The sequence below is a fragment of the Sylvia atricapilla genome, chromosome 5 (genome assembly GCF_009819655.1).
Source record: "Sylvia atricapilla isolate bSylAtr1 chromosome 5, bSylAtr1.pri, whole genome shotgun sequence".
Lineage (NCBI taxonomy): Eukaryota > Metazoa > Chordata > Aves > Passeriformes > Sylviidae > Sylvia > Sylvia atricapilla.
In genome coordinates this window covers 56,379,418-56,402,210 of record NC_089144.1, presented here as the reverse complement: position 1 = coordinate 56,402,210, position 22,793 = coordinate 56,379,418, and the positions used below count along the sequence as shown (strand labels likewise).

At 39.3% G+C, this 22,793-nt stretch overlaps 1 protein-coding gene across 1 annotated transcript in view; it reads right to left on the bottom strand.

The window, feature by feature from the left end:
• The window catches only part of VWF (von Willebrand factor), a 119,057-nt gene that overhangs the window by 30,549 nt on the left and 65,715 nt on the right, over positions 1-22,793 (bottom strand). The window contains exons 28-35 of the mRNA XM_066319577.1: positions 21,102-22,444; positions 20,258-20,377; positions 18,851-18,994; positions 11,554-11,697; positions 10,259-10,423; positions 7,959-8,002; positions 3,497-3,674; positions 403-623 (exon numbers count right to left, since the gene is read on the bottom strand). Coding sequence (XP_066175674.1) covers positions 403-623; positions 3,497-3,674; positions 7,959-8,002; positions 10,259-10,423; positions 11,554-11,697; positions 18,851-18,994; positions 20,258-20,377; positions 21,102-22,444 — 2,359 coding nt within the window. The remainder of the gene's footprint in view (positions 1-402; positions 624-3,496; positions 3,675-7,958; positions 8,003-10,258; positions 10,424-11,553; positions 11,698-18,850; positions 18,995-20,257; positions 20,378-21,101; positions 22,445-22,793) is intronic.

Here is a 22,793-nt window from a genome sequence, read left to right as displayed (position 1 = left end):
CAGTTGCATACAAGGTGAGAAGCAACTCCCTAGACCTTCAGCTGGCCAGTCACGCACAGCTCTGTGAGGAATAGAGCATTCTCCCACGGACCAAACATAATGTGAAGGACCTCTACCAAAAGAGAGGAATCAGAGTGCAGTATGTCCTCTCTGTAATCCTCCCTTTCTGGCAGAACTGTCAGGGACACACTGTGAAATCCCATGTTCTTGACATTGGCACACCAGAGAGAACAAGAGGAGAAATATGTCTGGCTCATTATGTGAACACTGTTTGTATCATGAAATGGAGAAGAGATGTTAAAAACAGGCTGAAACTGGATTGAGGGAACTAATTTGTGCCCATAACCTAAACTCTACGGCACAAGCAGACAATGCATAGTTGAATTTATGGTGGTTGCTTACTGCCATGTCACTGAAGAGCTGCACTGCCACACTATGATGCTTCACTTCGATGGAGTTCATGCAGTTCATCCGTGGTGCTGCTCTGCATGGCCCTTCATGGAGCAGGACTTCAACATCCTGGTGCAAGTCTTGAAATAAGGTGTAGGAGCAGTTGCCAGTCAGCTTAAAATTCAGCCCATCAAAAGTGACTATATGTTGAGATGAACTTCCTATACAGACACCTGGAAATAAAAAACAATAAAAAAACTACATAGGCATTTGCTTTTAAATTTTACTATTTCTTCTCACCTGTTGTGGGATGGAGAACCAATTAATTGGGAAAGAGAGGAAGATAATGTATTGCAAATGCTACAGCAAATCATTGAAAAGAAACTTTAGTAAATACTTCATCACATGTAGAGGTTTTTTGCAGTATCTTTGTCTGGGAACAATAAGTATTATAAAAGATTTGGATAAACTTGTAGAAAATCCCTTTGCCTAAAACTTAATCACATTCAATATGATTTAGTGATAGATTTTATGTAAAAATAAATCAGAGAAAATCTCTTTCCTGTTTGTAGAAAGACTGTAACACACTGTTCAACCTTTGCATTGCATTACATTTGATTCCAAATAACACTATTTCACCCACTTCAAAATCATCACAAGTTGATAGCCAGGGACTTTGTTGTTTAGACAGAAAACAGGAAAACTGCAGAGAAATAATATGCATAGGATAATCCAATGGCCAGCTGACAGCTCAGTGTTCTGGTCATTGGGTTATAAGCACGTCCTTGTCTTCAAAAACTGGAAAACAAGGAAGATTATAATTCTTGAAGAACCAAAAAAAAACCCTGATGCTTCTGGCTCATATGTTTTCAAATCTCTTGGCTAAAGGATAATGAGGACAAGAAAATCAATGCCAGCAAAACATGTAAGGACGAAAATTACCATTGTTAATAATTCAGAACTTTGCTTCTAGCTGAGAATAATCTTTTTTCCTATTCAATGACCTTCACATTTAATTTCCAGGAAAAACAGCACCCAGAGGGAGGGAGATATCCCTTTGGAGCACTGGAGCATTTTCAGATATTTTACTGTAAATGTTTATAAAGTTCATATATAAATAACAATGAAACAAGTTAGCGATAAAAGAACATTTCTCAATCTTTACTTATTCATGGGCATAAAAAAAATTAAGGGAATGAGAATCCTTTCAAATTTCTTACAGGTTTCTGTAGCACAAAATGCACTAATGTGATCCATTTCAAAGTAGTCCAAGAGCACACAACAGCCATGAATCACATTGCAAATCATGGTGCTGCAAAATCTGTAACTAGTTCAGCAAGCAAGCATGTCTGCAATGTAACTCCTGAACCATCCTCTGAACTCAGATGACCTAGAACACTTTTTCAAGGACTTCCTCATGGCGGAAACATTTGTCAACTCACCCACACTGTCAAGCCATGGCTGGAAATTGAGTTTTAGCTCTCTAAATGAGTGAATCATGAGACAATTTAGCAGCATTTTCACGGGTGTCCTAACCAGCCTCCTTCCATAACAAGAGAGATGCTGCCTCACACTAAGCTCCCACACTCAGCACCTCGTTTTATGTCCATCTCTGCTTTACTGAGAGTTTTGTCTCACACAGCATCAGAATCGACCTTTTCAGTCACTACAGATGTTGCTTCAGCTGGCACAGAATCACCCTGGCTGCACTGAGCAGTCATTAAAAGAGGAGAACTTTGACCCATGGGATTTTTTAATCAGCTGAAGGGGATTGGGGAATTTCTGTTCCCTCCTTCTGTAACATGAAAACGTCCTACTTTTCCCTCACAAGTTGTACCACCTTGGGGGAAAAAAAAAGAAAGAAAAAAAAAAAGAAAGAAAAAAAAAAGCGCTATTGTGGCTCATTGAACTCATAAAGAGATGAACAGTTCTTAGCTCATCTTAACTCAAGTGAGATACAGGAGTTTCCATGGTAATCAGCTAACAATATAAAGGTTATTTTCATTTCATTCTTTCAGAAGGTTTCTTTAATGAAGGTATATCTTGCATTCCAAAAGTAATGCCCTCACGTTGCTACCTCTGTGTTTAGGATCAAGAAATTTAATAAAGATGCACTTCTTACAGGTAGGTATCACTAAGACTATCTTTTAAACATTATAAAACACTTATGACTATCCATCTAAAATATTTCTACTTTTTCAAAATCCTAGTAGCAAACCAGAAATGTTAAATGTTTAAATCATCAAATACCCTTCCAGGAAATGACAAAACTCGAGGTGTAAAAAGCTTTGTATGTCTAAGATTTAAGGGATCAAAATCCAGCTATAAGCTTTGGTATTTCAAGAAGTGACTGAAAGAAATGGTAATTAAATCAGCCAGCTCAGCAGAAAACATTATAAATTGAGATTATATGTTGTGAAGATGAGGTGTATATGGTATATATATATACAGGCTTCCGATCTACTTCTAAAAAGAAAGCATATGAATTTAGATTTAAATCCACTTATGCTTTAATAAATGGATTACCAGCCTCGGGCCGCATCCCTCTAACCGTGTAAATGTGAGTGGATGCACTTAATTCCTGTTCCTGTGATCCCAGCTCAGGCACCAATCACAGCGTGCAGCTTTTCTGTTCATTCAGTGTGAGATTATCTGGATAAGGGATGAATTTTCTGTTATGTTTTTGTACTACACCTGCTTGATCTCAGGCCAAACCCTCAAGCCCTGAGATGGACCAAGAATCCATTACTTGCTTACAGCTTGTCAAGATAAATTCCTGGTTTCTCCCATACATCCTCCTTCCCAGCTCACTTATCTTTGGAAATTGAGTGTGAGATTCCCTGATAAAACACTGTCACTCTGCTAACGCAAAAAAATAAGCTCAGAGTGGTCCTGAATTTGCAAGTAGCATTAGGCATTCTAGCATCAGTTAGGCTGTTACACTCCTAATTATTTGCTTAAATGCCCATATAACAATTAAACAGCAAATTCTCCCACCCTGGTCACCTTTGAAGTGTTCAGTGACTGAGAAGCTCCACTCAGCACTTCATTTGTGGTCAAACATTTCAGGTGATGGAGGGAGAGGCACACACGGACAGATACTCACATGGGCACATCCATCGGCAGCCGCAAGTCTCCTCCACCTTAACAGCAGGAAGGTTGCTGTGACACACAGGCTTTGGCATCCTCTCACAGTTGATGTGGTGACTCTCCAGAACTGTGTAATCTCCTGGGAAGCAGGTCACAGTGTGGCACTGGTCTGGTAATATCCATTTATCACCAGGCTAGGGAGGGAAACACAGATATGCAACAACTGAAACTAAAAATGCAAAATTTGGCTGGTGTCACGAAACTACAGCCAGAGAGTGAAGTGACCCTGACAGCAATACTCAAATTAGCCTTGGAAAAATAAATAATGGGACGCACTGTATTAAAGCCTTCATGAGGATGAGAAAGTTTAAATTAGAAACACTAAGAAGCAGGCTGAAATTCTAAGCTAAAGATAACAGTCTACAATAGGAGATATTTTTTTCCAACCACCTAGTTGGTGGAATAGTTAGAGCTTAGCCATCCTACAATATGCATGTAGAGCAGAATCAACAAAGAATTGTCCTCAGCTTTACTTCAAATTTCAAATCCTTTAGTTTCCATAAGCCACAGATGATCAGAGCAGGGAAGGAATTAATATTTTTTCCAAACTGGAAAGCATGGAATACTGTGTTTATTTTATCAACAACTCTGAAACTTTAACACAGCTCCTTTCTTCCCAAAGGGAAAATGTTCCTTTATCAGATCAGTGTTATTAGATGGACATGCTGGATTTCTAGAGCAAAAGAGTTAAATGTAAAATACATTCCTGTTTTCGAAAAGCCAGTCTGAATTTTAAGGCATCAAGATCATGTACTAATAAATGACAGAGAAATAGATGTGGAGTGTCTCAAGACTCCTATCTGCAGAAAACTAAGCTCTCTGGCCCCCATCCTGCAGAGCTCTAAAGTCCATAAGTAGGCTGAATGAGTTTTAAAGGTGTTCATCCCTGAGGTGCACATTCCCAGGAATATCCCCTAATGTGAGAAACCACGTTCCAGAGCCCTCTCTGCAGAGGTGAGTTCAGATATGCCAGTGCAAGTGAAACGGTGCTTCTGTGAGCTGGGTAACATTCCTGGATACTCACAAGCAGAAATGTGGGGAAGAAAAGAGAACTGATACTGGGCATGGACATCTCCCATCCTGTCCTTTGCAGTTTAACCATCATTCCCATAGAAGAGAAGAAAAAAGGGATAAAATACCTAAGAGCATAATTCACAAATGATTCTTGTCGTTATTAAAGCATTTCTCTGTATCTCTGAGCTACAAGATGCCATCAAGTCTAAACAAGAACTGCCAGATTTGCAGCCACAAAAAATTAGACATTAAATCCAAGCCAATTTACTGGAGTTGTTTTATATGTTTCAGGACTCTGAGAAGGCAACTGGAAGTTGCCTAATATTTTCTTCAGGCTTGTGAGCCTAGAGGAGGCTGTGAAAAAGTAACAAGAGGAGCTTTAAGGATGGCAAAAGTATTTATATTATATAAGGAAGAGATAGAATGCTTTATAATTACAGTTGTCTCTCCTACAACGCACTGAGAGTGGAGCACCTGGAAGGGTACATATACAGCTGTGCAAGTCTAGCTTCCATACATATTTAATTGGTTTTATTTCACTCTTTAATAGGACATTTATTAAAAAACATCCAAGAGTTGGAAAAGAAAAGCAAAGCATAAGACATTAAAAAAAAAAAAAAGAAAAAGTTGAAGGATAAAAAACCCAAGAATCCTAGTGCAGAGGAAGGAAAATACAGGGACTCTGAAGACAAAGAGAGCCTAAATCCCAATTGATATGAAACTGTAGGAGCAAAAGCAGGACAGAAAGGCAAGCAAAATCGGGGTTTCTAAGCTGTGAAGGATAAGTCTGCCAGGACACTGCAGGAAGCCTCAGACTTCCTCTCTGAGGGAGCTCTGAACCTACAGACCTGGGCGTGCACACTGTGTCTTCACACTGTGTCTCGCTGCGCATCTGCAGGAGAGAGACACACGCACCTCAGCAGCACCCTTGGCTGTTAGCTCTTAGCTTAGACTACGTTATTTGTTTGTTTGTCTGTTCTTTAAGCCAAGAGCTGAACAATACCAGAAAAGCCATGCTAATAGCTCAGGAATATGGGGTTTGCCACCTTAAACAGCCTAGAAATGCAAATTGCTGTACTGATGACTTTATGAGAAAATATCACTAATATAAGTCAAAAAAACTACACTTCTATTATCACCCTTATGCCTGCTTCTAAATTTCAAAACCAGACTAACAATGAAAACTAACTATGTTAAAAAAAACCCTGATTTATCATAATTGTCCGGATATCCCTGCTAACTGAAAAATTAAAATATGAAACCAGTGGTTCTTTACACAGCTTATGTTTGGCACTCCTGCAGCCCCTTGCCACTGGATCTGAGGAGTACTAAAAACTTCCAAGGATTTAGAGAACTGTTGAACAAACTCACACAGGACAAAACTATCAAGCACTATCAAATACAAAACGGTGCCACTTGCAGCTTGAGGTGTCCCTGAGTAACAAATTGTTTATTCCAAAGATAGTTCAGGGAATTTTTATACATATTTATTAACATTGCTTCCCTGGCTCCTATTTTTGGCCACACAATACAGGGGGTTGGATGGATTTTTGGTCTGACCCAGCACATTTGATCTGCTACTAACAATGACCTTAATCAAGAATATTCCTTCTACAGTCACTTCTGGGGTAAGGGTAATAACAAAACAAAACATGAAAAAGCAACAAATCATAATCTTCTGATAGGATTTAGGCTGAGATTTTTGATCCTGAGAACTCAGATTTCCTCACAAACTGCGAGAGATCAGTTCCCACAATCTCCAGGTGCATGACAGACATCCCTGTTGGGAAGCTGAGCCTCCTGCAAGAATTCTCTGAGCAACGCCTGAAATATTACGAAGCCGATATAAAAGCCCGTGTTTTCTGAATCAGGGAAGGAAGAGCCTTGATTCTTCCTCCCTGTGGATTTGTGGGCTGTGCTGGAAGAGGAGAACAGAACAGTGGCACCTTAGAGCCTGTGCGGCACAGCAGAGGATGCTGCACCACAGAGGTGGGAACTTCCACGATGTCCTGTAGGCTCAATGGGATGCTCCAGAAGGCTGTGGCCTCACAGTGCCTTCTAACACCTATTTTTCCTGGCTGACATTAGAGGCAAGTCAAAATCCCCCTAAAGGCTGCCATTTGAAAGTGTGGTTCATTTTTCTATGGACTGGAGCCCAGTCTGTTTCCTTCTAAAAGCATTTCAGCCAGAACGGAAATTGTGCTTTAAGTTTATCACCCCCAAAAATGAAACCTGACATGTCTGAAATTCAAGTTTAGCCTTCCCAGCACTTATCTAGACATACCTGTGTCTGCTTCTAGGGATCCAGTGGCCTGGACACATGCAGTTCAAATAAAATCAGTTTTGTTTGTTTTTTTGTTTGTTTTTTGTTTGTTTGGTTTTTTTTTGTCTCAATAAAGAATTTTTTTAAGTTTAGGTTTTGTTTGTTGGGTTTTTCTCTAAATTAAGCTGTCAGTCTCAAAGCCATAAGATTAGAATTCGTGTCTTATTTACCTAAAGCCTTTCTGTGTTCTGACCAATTGATTGAGGCCAACTATGTAAGGCAGCTTTAATATATTTCCTGTGTTTAGATAGTTCATATTCATTTATTAGCCACATCCTTCTTCGCAGTCATGTCTTCACCAGGCAAAAACCAAAGGAATATTTTTATGTGCTGGAAATTCAAGCTAAATCCCAGAGTAGAACTTATAACTGATCCCTACTAGAAAACATGGCTCAATCTTATGGTAATATTTTTAAATGCATGAAGTATCATATGCTCTAAAAAACCTTGGCATTCCACCTGAGGTGAAGACTCTGAACCATTTATAACATCTGAAACATCACTTTCTTAGAGTGGGATCACTTTCGAGAGATCAGACAAGTTTGCTAATATTTCTGAGCATTTTCTCAGGACAAATAGGAATTTTTATAAGCACAAAAAAACCTCCAAGAAATTTGATTCCATTGCTAAAGAAACTATTTTCCCCAGAGACAGAACAGTCACACAATAATTATCTTCCTGTAAAATTGTCATAGGGACAAGGTATTCGTAATTCTAGCAGGAGGACAGGGGCTGGACTATGATGTTGCTTCTGTACATGCACCTTTATTTTGGCCATGTGTAGCTGTCCCAGAAGTCCTCTCACCGGGACATAGAAATGCATTTTTTGTTGTCAGGAAAGACAAACACTGTCACAAGTTTTGCTTCTGCATGGACTTCAATAACATTCAACACTCCCCAAGATGAGGTGATGTTAGAGGAAAGTTATCCCACCAGTTCAAAATCCAACATTTTCCTCTCCCAAAATAATTCTTAATATTGTCCCACACTTTTTGTTTTAGGTTAACTGTGAAGATATTCTTGTTCTTGCAAAAACTTTGCAACTTAAAAGTCAGATGGCCAACTCAGGCAATGTACTCACTCTCTTTCTGTTTCCATCCTCATCTATGCATTCTCTGACCGGGTCTGAAAGAGAAGCAAACATTTTTTGAGTCATCCCACTCCCTTATCAAGCCTTTTAAGTGGTGGTAACCAAAATACAGATTGCTTACATAAAAACTTGATAAGCTGTGAGAAGTTTGGGGTTTTTTTGTGCTAGAGTGCGTGAACCTGAAGACTGCAGGTATTTGTCCAAAGTGTCCAAGAATAAATCACAAACGGCATGAACAATGACAGTGGTTCCAAAATACTCCATGAGCAATAACTGGGTTGCAATTCTGCAGCTTTTGTACACTTCTTGTACAGCCACAGCCCTGCCCAGATGGTGCTTAAAGGATGAGCATGGCTTTGGCTCTGAGGCACAGTCCAGCCTTACCTCAGAATCTTGTGTTTCATTGAGAACATTCCTGGGAATTAGCAGGTAATGAGAATTTCCACACCCACGTTTATTAAATGCAGAAAGATCAATACAGCATAACTACACAAATAGCTGCAATAACACTCAAATTCAGTTTCCTTACATTTAATCATGACTGTGGCTAGTGTTTTTTTCACATAATCAGTTAAAACAGTCACAGGGCACCACTGAATTGAAGTTTCTGTGTTTGTGTGCTCTCACTACTCACCTAAAGATATTTTGGAAGCAATGTCATTTTTGTACTATGGAATGACAAAGTCTCTAGGATATTAAAGCACTCACTAGCAAACTCTTTGTAGAATACTAGACTATGCTATCCTATGTACACTCTCTGCTCTGTCTTTTCCAGGATAAGTAATGTATTCTGAAATCATTTAGGAACTCTTTCAAGGCTTTTTTTAATGGTATTATTTTTGGTACACTTCCATTCAAAAAGCAAGACTCCCTCTGCACGAGAAATCCAACTGTATGAGTCTAGATGGGAAAAGTATACTTTAAAGATTGTATGAAATTTATATAAAACAAAACAAACAGGGGAAAAAATCCAAACAAAAAATAAATCCTCACATAAAAAAAAAATCATTTTTCACCCCCTAGCAGTCTTTAGCATCAGCAAAAGGGAGAGCTGAACTTCTCAGATTTTAGGTGTTGAATATGTCTATAGTTCAAGGGTTTTTGAGCTGTTGGAAAAGCTTTCATAAAAAAAATACTAAGCTTTCACCTCTAGTGCTGGTAGGTAATAGCAGAGATTGCAATAAGAAAATAGTTACTGGCTCCAAATTCCTTCTCCCCAACTTATATCTTGGATCAACATAACTTACAGCAAGAAAAATCACATATTTTACAGTGTGAAGAGAGGAAATGCATCTTTAAAAGCTTATTTTAAAAGGGAGGAAAGAAAATGGCAGCTGTTTAAATCTAGAAAATGGCAGCTGTTTGATGCTCTGGAGAGATTTTAAAACGCCAGAAGTGATCCCAGTGGAGGCTGATCGGATATCTCCAAGCTGGGCTGTGAACACTCTGCAACTTCCTCATTCTCAGAGGTCCTTGGCTCTGCAAAAAAAGTCCATTTATTGTAGTGGAAATGTAACTAAGCCCTCATAATGCTGGCAAAAACCTGTGCAATGACTAACACCGTGAGGCACTGGCTTTTGGTGAGAACGTGTGGATGCTATTGGAACAGGAATAACAACAACAAGATGAAGGATAAAAATCTATATCCAGACCAAGAAGGTAAAAGAAGTAAAATCCTGGTCAGTGTTGAAGCAAGGTTCCTTAGAGGAGGAGTGTTGTTATCTACAAATAAATGAATGCATATTTAAACCATTTTACACTTTCTTTCCCAGTATCTGTTTCCCTGGGAAAGCAAATTCTTCGTTATTTTTCTTTTTGCCTTCTATTTTGGCTGATTGTCCATGGACATTCACATAAAAATGTCTGAAAAACACATAACTTGAAATCTTTGCTCACAACATTTCTGAAACATATACCATTCATTCATGACAGCTTCAGCTTTTCTGGCGTCCTTCAGTTATTGACCAGTCCTGAGTACTGATTATCAAGATTTTTATAAAGATTGATTTTTATTAAGATGGTAACTTGAAATATCAGGCCTAAGCAGTTCTAAAACCCTTGCTGGAATTGGGCTAACTGGAATAGCAGCTGGATACACATTTATAGGGCTCAAATTTGGTTTAACACCTTAGTGATGGTGGTAGTCTGGGGTCAGCATTTGTGAGGGTTGTCAGTGGAACACTAACAACAGAGCATCTGATTGCCTTCTAATATCAAGAAAAATCATCCTGATTTTGCATTTTGATTTTTGTGTTATGCTCCACACACAAGGTCATGACTGTTGGACTTACCCATACAAACTTTTTTGATGAATTCACTGTTCAATGTGATCATAGTGGATAAATCTTCAAAATTCTGGAGCTTCATGATTCTGTTAGCAGCAGATGGCCCAGCCAAAGTCCTCAGCTGCCCTTCATCATATCTGTTCCCAACACCAATTGGGAACAGGGATACCCCTGGGAAAAGAGAAGGAAGAGTTTGAAAGAGGCAAGGCACAGGAGAAAATCATTGCCCATGGATGTGGAGTGTTCATCCCTGGAAGTATTTCAAGGATGTGGCAGCTGGCAGTGCTTGGTTGATGGTTGGACATGACAATCTTAAAGATCTTTTCCAACATAAATATCACTTTTATTTTTTTCACTTGCTTAATAAAAAAAATTGGGAAAAGTTTTTCTCCAATACTTAATTTTCATATGTTACTTGCATCATTCCCCCTACATTGGCTAAAGGCAACTAAGAGCTGGAATGGTGCTGCTCTAATCACAATGTTAGCTAAGATGAGCTCTATTAGTCCTAAGCATAATAAGATCATTCATGGGCAACAAAACACAGCTGCAGACTTAATGACTACATCTTCACTCTTTTTAAATGGAAAAAAAAATTAAAAGAATCTCAATATGCTGTTTTCTTTCTTCAGTTACATGGCAACTGGATTATTTTCAAACCATTTAATTAAAAATAACAGTTGATAGTTGTTATACAGTCCATGCCTTATTCAATAACTCCCAGAGCAATCTTGAAATGAAGTCAAAGTTCCTCAGCTGAACACCTGAGGAAGCTGAGGTACAGAAACAACAGCCAGAAAACCTGAAAAATCATCAGGCACCACACTGACAGCAAAAGTATATTCCTGTAGAGGTCAGTCCAGAATCTGATCAAAACCTCTAATATTATTATCATTATTATCTTTATGATTATGATGATGATTCTAATTTATAATTATTACTATTAGAGTGAATCTTTCAAGTTTCACTGTACTGCAACAGTATTGTATTTATGATATTAGAACATGTTTCTGTTATCCCTGTCTACCACAGGATCTCAGAAAATGAAATGCTACTAATTTGTGAGTCCTGGAGAAGCTGTCAGGGTTAATTGCAGATTGGTCCCGAATTTCCCAGTACCTCAAAGGCATCTTCACGTGGCATGTTTTGTTCAGGTCTGCTCCTTACCACAGCACTACACACAACAACTCCAGAACTTACATGAACACACCAGTGCCTTAATTTTCCATCTTTTGTTCTGGCTCATTACTTAAAAAGTAACAACTCTACTTATAAATAGTGACAAGTGAAACGAGGTTTACTGTTGACTCTTGCAGAAAGGGCAGCAGCCTCCACAGCATCTTGTGAGCTCCCCGACACAATGATGATCGCAACCTTTGATGCGCTGGGTCTGCCCCCATGGGATTCTGACATTGCATTCTGGACCACAAAATCAATGGCATTTCCTAGCAAGAAATGAAGACAGAAATGAGAGATATAATAGAAAAGTCACAGGAGACTATAGAACTAAATCTTGTATTGCTTTAGTGTGTTATGCTAGTAGGTAGTGAAAAACATTTATTCTTAAAGGACTCTTAATGTCTGATTTATTGCAGCTACGTAAAAGATCTCAGCTATTAAAAACCTTCAATATTTATTAAGACACCCAAACACAGGAGGGCCATCCTTAATTCCATCCCTAGACCAACCCATTCTGTGGTTGGGAATTTTTTTCCCTTTCCTTAGCCGTGATAACAAAGTTACACTCCTCACTTAAGCAGTTTCCTTTCCCAGAAGCACTGCCATCCCCAAAGGGTAGAAGACATTGCGGAGATTGTATTCCTGCTTCGAACTGCCGAGCAACACTGACATCCAGTGGCAAGCTGATCTACAGCTTGGCAACATCCTGACCTGTTCACACAAGTTGTTCTCACTCCCATAAAAGATCTAGTGCTTCCCGAATTTCATCAACTTCCCTACGGGTATGAAAAGCCTACCTTGCCTCCACACTACCAGCAATTTCTCTGAAATTTAAACTCTCCGTAATCCATAATAAAACTAGTTGATCCATATTAAAATAAATAAAAAAAAATACTCACTAAACCCCACAAAACTTGCAAAGAACCACCTGAGCCACCAAATCAGAAGCTGGCTTAAAAGGGAAGCTTCTGCCCCTTCATTTAACATCTGTGAACACTCAGGCAAATTTCTGTTGATAATTATGACTTCAGCAAGAGAGCACTTTGTTAGTACTTGCATTTACACATGCATTTGGACAAATATTTACACTGGGAATCATGATATGCAGCTTTCTTAAAAGCTCCTTTGGGCTAGGACGTTATCAGGTCAGGAAGTAGAAATGAAACTGGGTGACTGATGTGACATTCAAGGCAAACAGTAACTGGTGAATAATAAACACTTGAAAGAGTATTTCCTCTGAGTAATCTGCAATAGCTGTGGAGCAAAAATAGGTTTGCCTGAGGAATTCACTGTATAATTTATAATAATAAATGCATTTGTAAAACACTGGAAGTCAGCCTGTAGATAATTCACCAGCACAGTACACCTTAGCACACCTCAACATTTTGTACACTTGATGTCTTCTTGCACCTTGTCACACCTTTTCAGTGACAGAAGCAAAACCCCTTTTCCCAAGCTGTTGCAAGCATAGACAAACTTTAGGAATCTCACTCAGCACATTGATTATTGGTAAGGCTTGGAGAGCTGGGTTTGTTCAGCTTGGAGAAGGCTCCAAGGAGACTTCACTGCAGCTTTGCAGTATTTATAGGGAGCTTATAAAAAAAGGATGAGAGAAACTTATTATAGTGGCAGGTAGGGATAGGACAAGGGGAACAGTTTTAATTAAAAAGAGGAGAGATTTAGATTTGATGTGATGAAGAAATTTTTCACTCAGAAGGTCTTGAGGAACCAATGGAACAGGCTGTCCTGGGAAGCTGTGGCTGCTCCATCCCCGGAAGTGTCCCAGGCCAGGTTGGATGGAGCTCTGAGCAACCTGGGATAGTGGAAGGTGCCCTGCCCATGGCAAGGGATTGGCATGAGATGATCTTGAAGGTCTGTTTCGAACCAAACCATTCAGTGACTCAATAACATAGCAATAGCAATTCGATATTCAATGAAGACCTCAACATTTTGAATGTTTTTCTACTTGCAGCAAAACAGATTTTAAAACACCGTTATTAGCTGAGTGATGATGATTCCGTCTCACAAACTACTATTCCTGACCACAAAAAATAACTAACCTCAGATATTAACTCATGCTCTACACAGCTGTCCCACAATCCTTTTTACAAATGGTTTTGTGTCTGTCGAGGTAAATATTAGATACAGAATGGTACATTACCTAGAAATAACAAAGGATAAAACAAAATACAGCAAATAAATATGACTATATGCAAAGTCCCTGAGATTGCTCTAGGACAGTCACTGTGCCAGAAGATTGACTCATTTCCCTTTGTACCTACAAATAATTACCAAAAAAGTATTTCAGTTTTTAACTTTCAAATATATTTTAGGTTAACCTTTTGCACAGTAAGAATCACAAATGATTTTTCACTCATTTGTGAAAAGCACTTGAAATTTCTGTATTTGTTTTCTTTAATGACCTTTTGACTTCTGCGTGGTTGGTGTGGTCAACAGCCATCCCAGCTCCATTTTTCTTATCACATTAATTTCAAAAATGTCCAGAAACACCATATATATTTGCAAACTGAAAAGATCCATTATTTTTATAATTTCTCATAAAGAAATCAAATACCATCATAATAGAATCAGTGACTATTTCAAAGGCCCCAAAAGCAGTTACTCAATTTAATGCATGGAAAATTTGGTTTAGCATAGTAAAAACTCTTTGGATTTCTCCCTTTATTTTGAAGCCAGCTCTAGAGAAAAGAGCCAGGTGTCTGAAGACATAATCAAATGAACACTTCTGTCCTGCTAGAGGGATTCAGAAAGTCCCCATCCCAAGCTGGAAGCTGTCACTTCTCAGCTCTTTGTCTCTCCATCTCATCACAAAGGGGAATACCAAATCCCTCAGAAGCCACAATAAAAACTATTCACTACTAAAATCAACTAACTTCAACATTTTCATGCTGTGAGACTGCAACACAACAGAAACCTGAAATTTTCATACCAGTAAAGGAAATGCAAGTATTTACACTGAATTAAACAACACCATGCACAAGGCTTTATTGAGACTGGAAGGAGTATTCACAGCATGGAAATGTAAAGACAATCCTAGACTGATTTGGGTTGGAAAGGAGCTTAGAGATCATCCAGTTCCAGCTCCCTTGCCATGGGCAGAAACATATTCCTCTAGCCCAAGTTGTTTTCAGCCCCTCCCTCAGCCCACCAAAAGTGATGAGCCCCCAGCAGCCTTCCAGCTCAGTCAGTAGGATGTGACTGCCACTCATTGGGTATGTCTAGGGGAAAAAAAATGCAAACAGATAAAAAGGGAAAACAAAAACCCAATTGAACCATACAGGCTACTTTAGGAAAGACAGACTAATCATTCCAAGCACAGAACAGCATCCTCTCCCCATCCTTCAGTGCTCATATTTGGAATAATCATTAAATAATCACTATGAACATTTGATGCTGAAATTCTGAGAGTCAGAAAACGCTTTTTAAGAACCTTTTCGTGGTTGACTTAAAACCTGATGGATTTTAAAGTTAGACTAGTATTCTGAAGTAACAACTCAAGAATGATTCACATAGAGGTTCCTGCAAGGACTGCAAGTTGATTAAATGGACATAAACAAGCTTTAAGGACAAAAGACAATCTGTTGAATAGGATTGGAGGTGTTTGCTAGGAGTCTACAGGGAATTGCACTAGATTCTGCCTTATTGAATAGTTTCGTTAATGATTTGGATGGAAGAGATAAAATGTGCAAAAAGGCATATTAATCTGAATCACAAATATTGGATTGGGAGCAATCATGAACATCATGGAATTAACTGAATGAGCACAAGATGCCCTAGAAATATTTGAAATATATCCAAGAAATAAAAATGAAGATTCATCGCAGAATTAGCCAATCTGGAACACACAGATATTTAATGTTTTGGTGGAGGCCTCAGGGAAAGCAACAACTTCCTAAGAGCAACCTTTGCAATTATTTTATTTAATTTTGTCTGAAATAAGGAATGAAATGTAAAGCCCCTTGAGGTTCTGTGGAGTTGTGACAGATGGGGGATTCCAATTAGATGGAGGTTCCTGCTGGGAACTTGTGAATCTGTGCCTTAAGTGGTCTCAGTGGTTTCTCTAACATTTCTGCAACAATCACCTACAAGTCCTGAAAGCTGCCTGGGAAAGAAACAAAAAAAGGGAGGGTTCCTCAGAACCTTGAGGTGATACAGAAGCAGCCAACACTGTCTGGGTGGTGGGTATTCCAGACTGCAACTATTTAACCAAGGACTTGTCTAACCAGGAACGTCTCCCCACAATGATAATCACAGAATCATAAAATCACAGAACAGTTTTGGTTGGAAGGGACCTTAAAAGATCAATTCATTCCAACCTCCTTGCCAGGGTCAGGGACACCTTCCACTAGACCAAATCCATAATCCTGAAGCTGGTCTTTGTACCTTAATTTTGGCTCTTCACTTGGCACTGGATTGGGATTTTTCACTGAAAATAGAAGATTATTTTAATTTTGAAACAAATCAGCTATTGAAAACTAATCCCACAGTGCTTTAAGTGGCCAGTTCTTGGCACGTGAATATTGATATTTTGGCATTAAGGCACATTGATTAATGTGTGCTGAACTTTTCATGAGTAGCAGAAACCTGTCAGTCCAACACCACTGAATGGAACAGGCCCCAAAAACCTCTCCTCTGCTTTCCTGTCTCTGCAGGTCACAAATCCTGCACTTCTCTTACCACCAAGGGCTTCTGATGAACCTGGACTCCACCAGGAGCTCATTCAACTCACAAACCTTATAAGAAATGAACTGGAAAACAAAGAAAAAAAAAAAAAAAAACACCACCCTGAAGAGCAGTGAATTAAAACAGCTCAGAGAAGATATTAGTGGCACACAAAACTGGCTTCAAAAAGGAGCTGGCACCACCAGTTCAGCAATATTTGTGGGGAACAAGTGAAAGTCTCTATCCGTGAGTGGGAGCTCTCTGATCATGACAGTTGCTGGCCTTGGGTGATGGGGGCAAGATTTTGGAAATTTGGTATAGAGTGCATCATGTGAGGAGAGATATGAGTAAGGAAAATGCTTTGGGGAGCATTTGTTTCCAAACCCACAGAGGAGGTTTAGGAGAAAGACATTTATACATTCTTAATCCTGACAGCAAAGCTGAATGCTGCTAATCAAATATGTTAATAATGATGGAAAGCTGGAGGAAAAATATAAATTTAAGATTTTTTTTTTTTCTTGGAGGGGGTGGGGGAAAAATATTTCTTTCCCTAAAGATGCTTTTATATAGCTGAGCCACATAGAACATACTTACTCCAAATTTTGAGGCTGAGGCAGGAAAATGTCAGCCTAAATGAGCGACTTTTACTAGGGCTATAAGGAAGCAAAATAATGTTTTTATAAAGTGTTAAGCAGTATTTACTGTAGGGATTGCTCAATCTGCTCCCTGTGACTCTCCTAAACACCCACAAATGCTGAACAGAGACACATTTATGTGATTCTCAGTTCTCTTACAAACATCACTTCAGCGTTTAGTTTCCTTCTTTTTTTTTTTCAGTTGTTTCTTATGTGAAGTTGTACATGATTTCATGATGTCTGAATAGCCCCAGAGCTACTTCTTGATAGGTTACTTGAGCCAAAATTCGCCTGATGTTATTGAATGGCCCCACTGCACAAGCATGGGAAAGATTTGTGGTATAGGCTGCTCTTTCTATGCCCTCACATACTCAGTAGTTTTTCATTATTTCTAACTACTACAATCTTTCTCTCCTGGAGTTTCCTTATGGCTAAATGACACAGGAAAGGGAATGCTTTCTACAGTAAGACTTCTGCAGTGGCAGCAACAATTGCCCTCTGAACATAGAACTTCTTGGATCAAAATAGCATGACTTGGATCAACAAAGATGGAATAAAGATTTCACTGTATTGTTCTTCTACCACAGGGTAGCCAGTGCAAATAATAAGAAACAGCTCTGTGTCTGATAACAATGGTATTTTTGATGGGTAAATTCAGATCAAACAAAGGCTAGAAAAGATTTCCAAAGAAAATTCAGTGTCCAGACTGGGCCATCTACATTTGTCAAGCAGCCTCTGCATTTCCTGAGGCCCAAGCACAGACAGAAGAGCCTGAGTGACCCTGCACTTCCTGGGAATGCTGTCTCCTGCACAGCCAGTCACATTCACACAAGGTGCAGGACAGCACCACAGTGACTTATTTTCATGACTTCATTTGGGAGGAACTACTTCTACTCCATTCCACTTTGGTTCACTATACCACATCCCCGATCATGGTCTCTGAGCATTTTCCAATGAGACATAAACAAATCACTAACAAGGATGTCATGTGGCTGCCTCTCCCATTTCATTTCCCAAAGGCCATGTTTGCTCTGTTTATCCTGCAGTTCCGTGTGGCTTTCTCTACACATTACATGGAAGGCTTCACAAAACTTATCTATTTGTATGCAACAATTTATCCCACAACGAGCCTATAGAAGTCTCATCAGCCATCTGGTATTTTTATTTCTCCAGGCTGAGAAAGCAATCAGAGCTAATCCTCCTGCGAACTGTGGAAGTCAGGTTTTACTTCGCACTTTTCTGTACAAATAACTCTTTATAGTCCAAAGACCCCAAAAATCTGTGTATTCCTCAATTCTTATAGGAACTTGATACTAAGTGGCTGCTGGAGTAAATGTGGTTCCAATCCAGAAGAACAAAATACTCAGGGTATCTGGTGAAAGATGCTGTAGAAGAATCATTTTTTGCTGAACCCTGCAATTGATATTTGTGCACCAAGTTTCCACAGACCTAGTGGGAAATCTCTGATGTTTTAGCACATGAAAATTGAAGTGGACCTGTCTGGAACAGAAAACGGTATTTCACAAGTAACTCTTCAAGTAAGCTGAGGTGTTGCCTTAGGCAATCCTTGTTCCTTGCTCCCTGGCACTATCCCCAGTCTTGTGCCAGCCCAAGTCCCTGTGGAATCAGCATGGCAACTTGGATGAGGGAAGTGAATCACACAGAATATAACTCTCGTTCTGTCATTTTTCAACCAGATGGGTTACACTGGCTCAGCACCAACATCTGGCAAGGGCAGCTCCTGAAGTCAGCATGAGCAGTTCTGCTCCTCAATGTCTCATCAACTCACCAGCACTGAAAAGTTAATGATCAAAGTCTTTACTTCTTAATTATGCTTTGCTTGCTTGAAAGATAATGAATGCAAATCCTGAGCATTACTTCAAGGCTTCTTTCCAAACTACATTAAAGACAAACCATAATCTGTGTAACATATTAATACATTTTAATACAGAAATTGAACCATAACAAGATGTTGAACCTTAACAGGAAATGCCACCACAATGACATAAATTGGTGCTTGTAGCCAGCCTGTATTTAGCATTCCTTGGGGTTTTGTTTTTCCCCTCCTTGTTTAAACACCAGTATTCACAAAATCACTCACCTAGTCTGGTAGGACCTTGTTCCCTTTGTTGAATGGACTGCACCATCTCCAAAAGCCTGTCAGTCTCTTGAGGCATGTTCCATGAAATTTCTAGATTATTTTCCCTGGCATACTGGAGAACTGACACATGAATTGAAGAATTGCCTGAAGCAGAAAATAAACATTTTAGGCAGTGGATGTGTATGTCTTAAAATAAATCTAAAAAGGATGCTGGCATTATGATTTACATTCGGCACAATTGGACATGGTTTTCCATCCAAGTGTGAAAATATCAAAACTGAACTATTCCCTGGTGAAAAAATATGCAAGTACTGCTGGAAAGAGTTGCTTTCCTCTCAGGAGTCAGCATGCAGTATTTTAGCCCAGATCAGTATGACAGTGACTGGAGAATTTAATTTTACTGATCTCCATTCAGTATTATTCCTTTTCCATCAGTATTATTCCTTTTCTATTGTAAAATTGTCTAAACACCCCCCTAGTTTGTTTTTTTTTAACATGCACTTTGTTTTGCACAAGCAGTAGATTGATGCCCCATTTGTCAGATGGGTCAAGCTCCCTGGATCATTTCATGCCCAATTCCCTCTCTCATACAGCACTAGAGTGATGTGCATGGAACAAAGTGAATCAAGAGAGCCTGATCTGTAAATAGGAATTAAGATTAATTCCAAATTATGGTCCTCTCTGACATCCTGATTATACATTATGTAAGACATACAAATAAAACTATTAACAGAGCATTTATATAGATAGTTAAAAATACCAGAATTGCAAAATTGAACCAGGCAATATGTTGTTCATAGTGATTTGGCTGTACTTCTCTTCATGGCCTCCTACTGAATGTATCCATGTATAAAGCACAACGAGTCTTTATCAATGGTCTGTAAAACATGCATGAATACTACCAATACAGCAGTTTCTCCATGGAAATGGTTTAATGCTGGATAAAAAAATACAATTCTGATTTTAAAAAAATCCGTGTTTGTTAAATACTACTGGGAAAACACAGGATCCTCTGTAGCTTTCACCATGCAGATGGACTTGGTACAACCCACACAATTTCTTAAACTGCTCCCTGTGCCACATGATCCCTTCACGTATGTGGAGGATACAAGGCATTCTGCCAAGGGGGGCTGCACTGATAATGAAAGACAAGGAATGGCCTAATCAGAGGTGTATTCCCCTATCAGGACACACTCTGTAGGTACAGTGAGTTTAGTGCTCCCAGAAAGCATCAGCCATCCCACATGGGTCAGGAAATAAACACTGAGTAGTCATTGCTTTGTGGGACTGCAATGAGTAATTCAAAATTAAGAATTGAAAAACCTCCACTGAGAAGCTGGTTTGTCCCCTACAAGCAAAAGAATAAAAAACATCCTTCTGTCTTTAACCTGAAAGGCAGCGACATACCGATCACAACACTTTCAATAAATGCCCGCACAAAGTTTTTCATTTCCTCAAACTCTGATGCTCCAATATTGGAACTTCCATCCAGAAGAAACATGATGTCCATGGGTTTGTTGCACAACTCTGAGGGTGAGAGGGGGAGGGAAAGAAGTCATTTTATCTATAATAATCAAAAATAGCATCTGCTAATGGTAGGAGCAGAAAGTATAGGTCCAGTCGTATTTTGGGACAACAAAGCAGGATCATGACCAGTTGAAACAATAAGTGATGCTCCTTTAGTGAAAGCCTTAAGATTCATATCCAGTGGGATACATGGATATTTCAATTCCTGCATTTCTACCAATTCTGTTTTACTCTCACGTGATTAAAACAAAAACCAACAGCAGATGACAACAACAAAGAAAATCCCAACCCAAACAACAAAAACAAACAAAAAACACAGAATACTCTCCTCACCTCTAAGCAAATAAAAGAAAAAAAGGTATGTGAAAAACCCAATAATGTCTCTTCAAAAAAGAGGAAGTAAAATTTTACAATATACTAGGCAAAGAAGAAGAAGAAGAAAGACAGGAGAATGTTTTTCTTCTGGCATTTCCCAACTCATGTGAAAGCTGCTGTACTTTGCTGACAAAGGGAAACAAGGACTTTGAGCCTACGGAAAACAGACTGCAGGACTGGGGCAGCATCCTCAGCCTCCAGAGAAGATAAATAGTCCTTCTTTGGCATTTTGACAGCAAGACACCAAACAAGATAAGGGAACCCTTCAAATTTCAGTGATGCACAGGGTAAATGGAGAAGATCCGATAGAGGAAAGAAGAAATCACACAGAAAATTCATCCAATCTTACCTGTGATTTCGGTCCAAAATCTCGTCCCACGAGAGCAGCACGACTGCAGCACTAATTCAGGTGCCTCCTCAATAAGCCTGTTGTAACTATTCAAGATGATTGGGTCATTAGGCTGACTGATCTTTCTGAGCTCTTGGATATTGGCACTGGGGCTTATGCCTATGGGAATAACATTTATGCTCCTGGGAGGTCTTGTGATAACATCAGTGGAAGGACTGGATGACACCATATATACCAAGTGAGGAACATCTTGCCTGCCCCCATTCACTGATGTAAATGTGTGTTTGGAAATATAATCGAGGGCATTGCCAATGTTGGTTGCCCTCCCTCCCTGGTAGGGTATGCTCCTTACTTTCTCAATAATTTTTTCCTTTGACTGTGTTTCCCTAAAGGAATACTCCAGACTGACAGTCTCTGAATACTGCATGACTGTAACATGAATATTTTCCTGTGCCACATTCATTCCTGTGACCACAGTCTCAATGAACTTCTTGACTTTATTGAAGTTTTCCTCCCCAACATTATCAGATCCTTCCACAATAAAAGCAATATCCAGCCTGTTGGGATGGGACTTTTCTAAAAGAGGTGGGGCTGTGAGTCCCAAAGGGGGAAATATGACACTGGACATGGTTGGAGCAGATGTAGCTGGTAACAGAAGATTTTCTTCAGGTCCAAGATCACACAGGTCATCAATGAGGAAATCTCTGTGGTCCGTTAGCTCCAACACATTGCTCACTAGGAAGGCTCTGCTACCTGGAAACATCTTTGCCATGAACTTGATTTGCTCCACATTGATATGTGGCCCAATCCCCACAGGCATTACTGTGATATCTCTATCCTTCAAAAACCCAAGCATGTCACGGATTTTTTTTTGAGACCTGCTTGCTATAAATATCACTGCAATTTTGGCAGCATTGGTCCTTTCTGCTTTTCCAAACACATGCAATGCGGTGTATTTAAAGACTTCATAGATAGATGCTTCTTTATCACCTGTGTATTTTATGTTCTGGACAATTCTTCTCATCTGGGAATTTGTTTTGATATCTTTAAGGTTAAGATAGATGGTAGGACCAGCCCTATACACCAGAACTGACACTCGGATTTTTTTCTGGGAGATGTGGAGTTTTTTCATCACACCAATTATGAAAGTCTTCAGCTGCTCAAAGTCCTCCTCTGAGAGTTTATTGGAGCCATCGATCAGGAAGGCCAAGTCCATCATCTTGCTGCATGAGTATGCACTGGCTGGCAGCTCAATGTCCTCCTCTGGAATAGGTGTTGTCAGAGTTAGGGTGTTTTCCATGGGCTCACAGTCCACACAGGTTAAGTTCTTCCCTTCACACAGGCTACAAAATCACCAAATCAGAAAAACATCAAATTTAACTGTAAAAAGCAATGCTTGTAACAACAAGTCATTCACACATTATAAAAGAACACCAATACAAAACTAAACATCTCAAAACCAAAATGAAACCTAAACATGATGTGAATAATTTTTCCCCCCACCCCAATTCCCCACAACTCCCCACATAGTATTGTACACCTAAATCCCCTATGTTCATGGATGTTTGTTTAGATCCAGGAAACATGACCGACTATGGTGTGTTTGTCAAAGTAAACTCCTCAGAATAGTCTTTGGCAGAAGGGGTAAAATCTGTGTGTGGAAACTGTTTAGGAGCCACTCAGCATCATCAG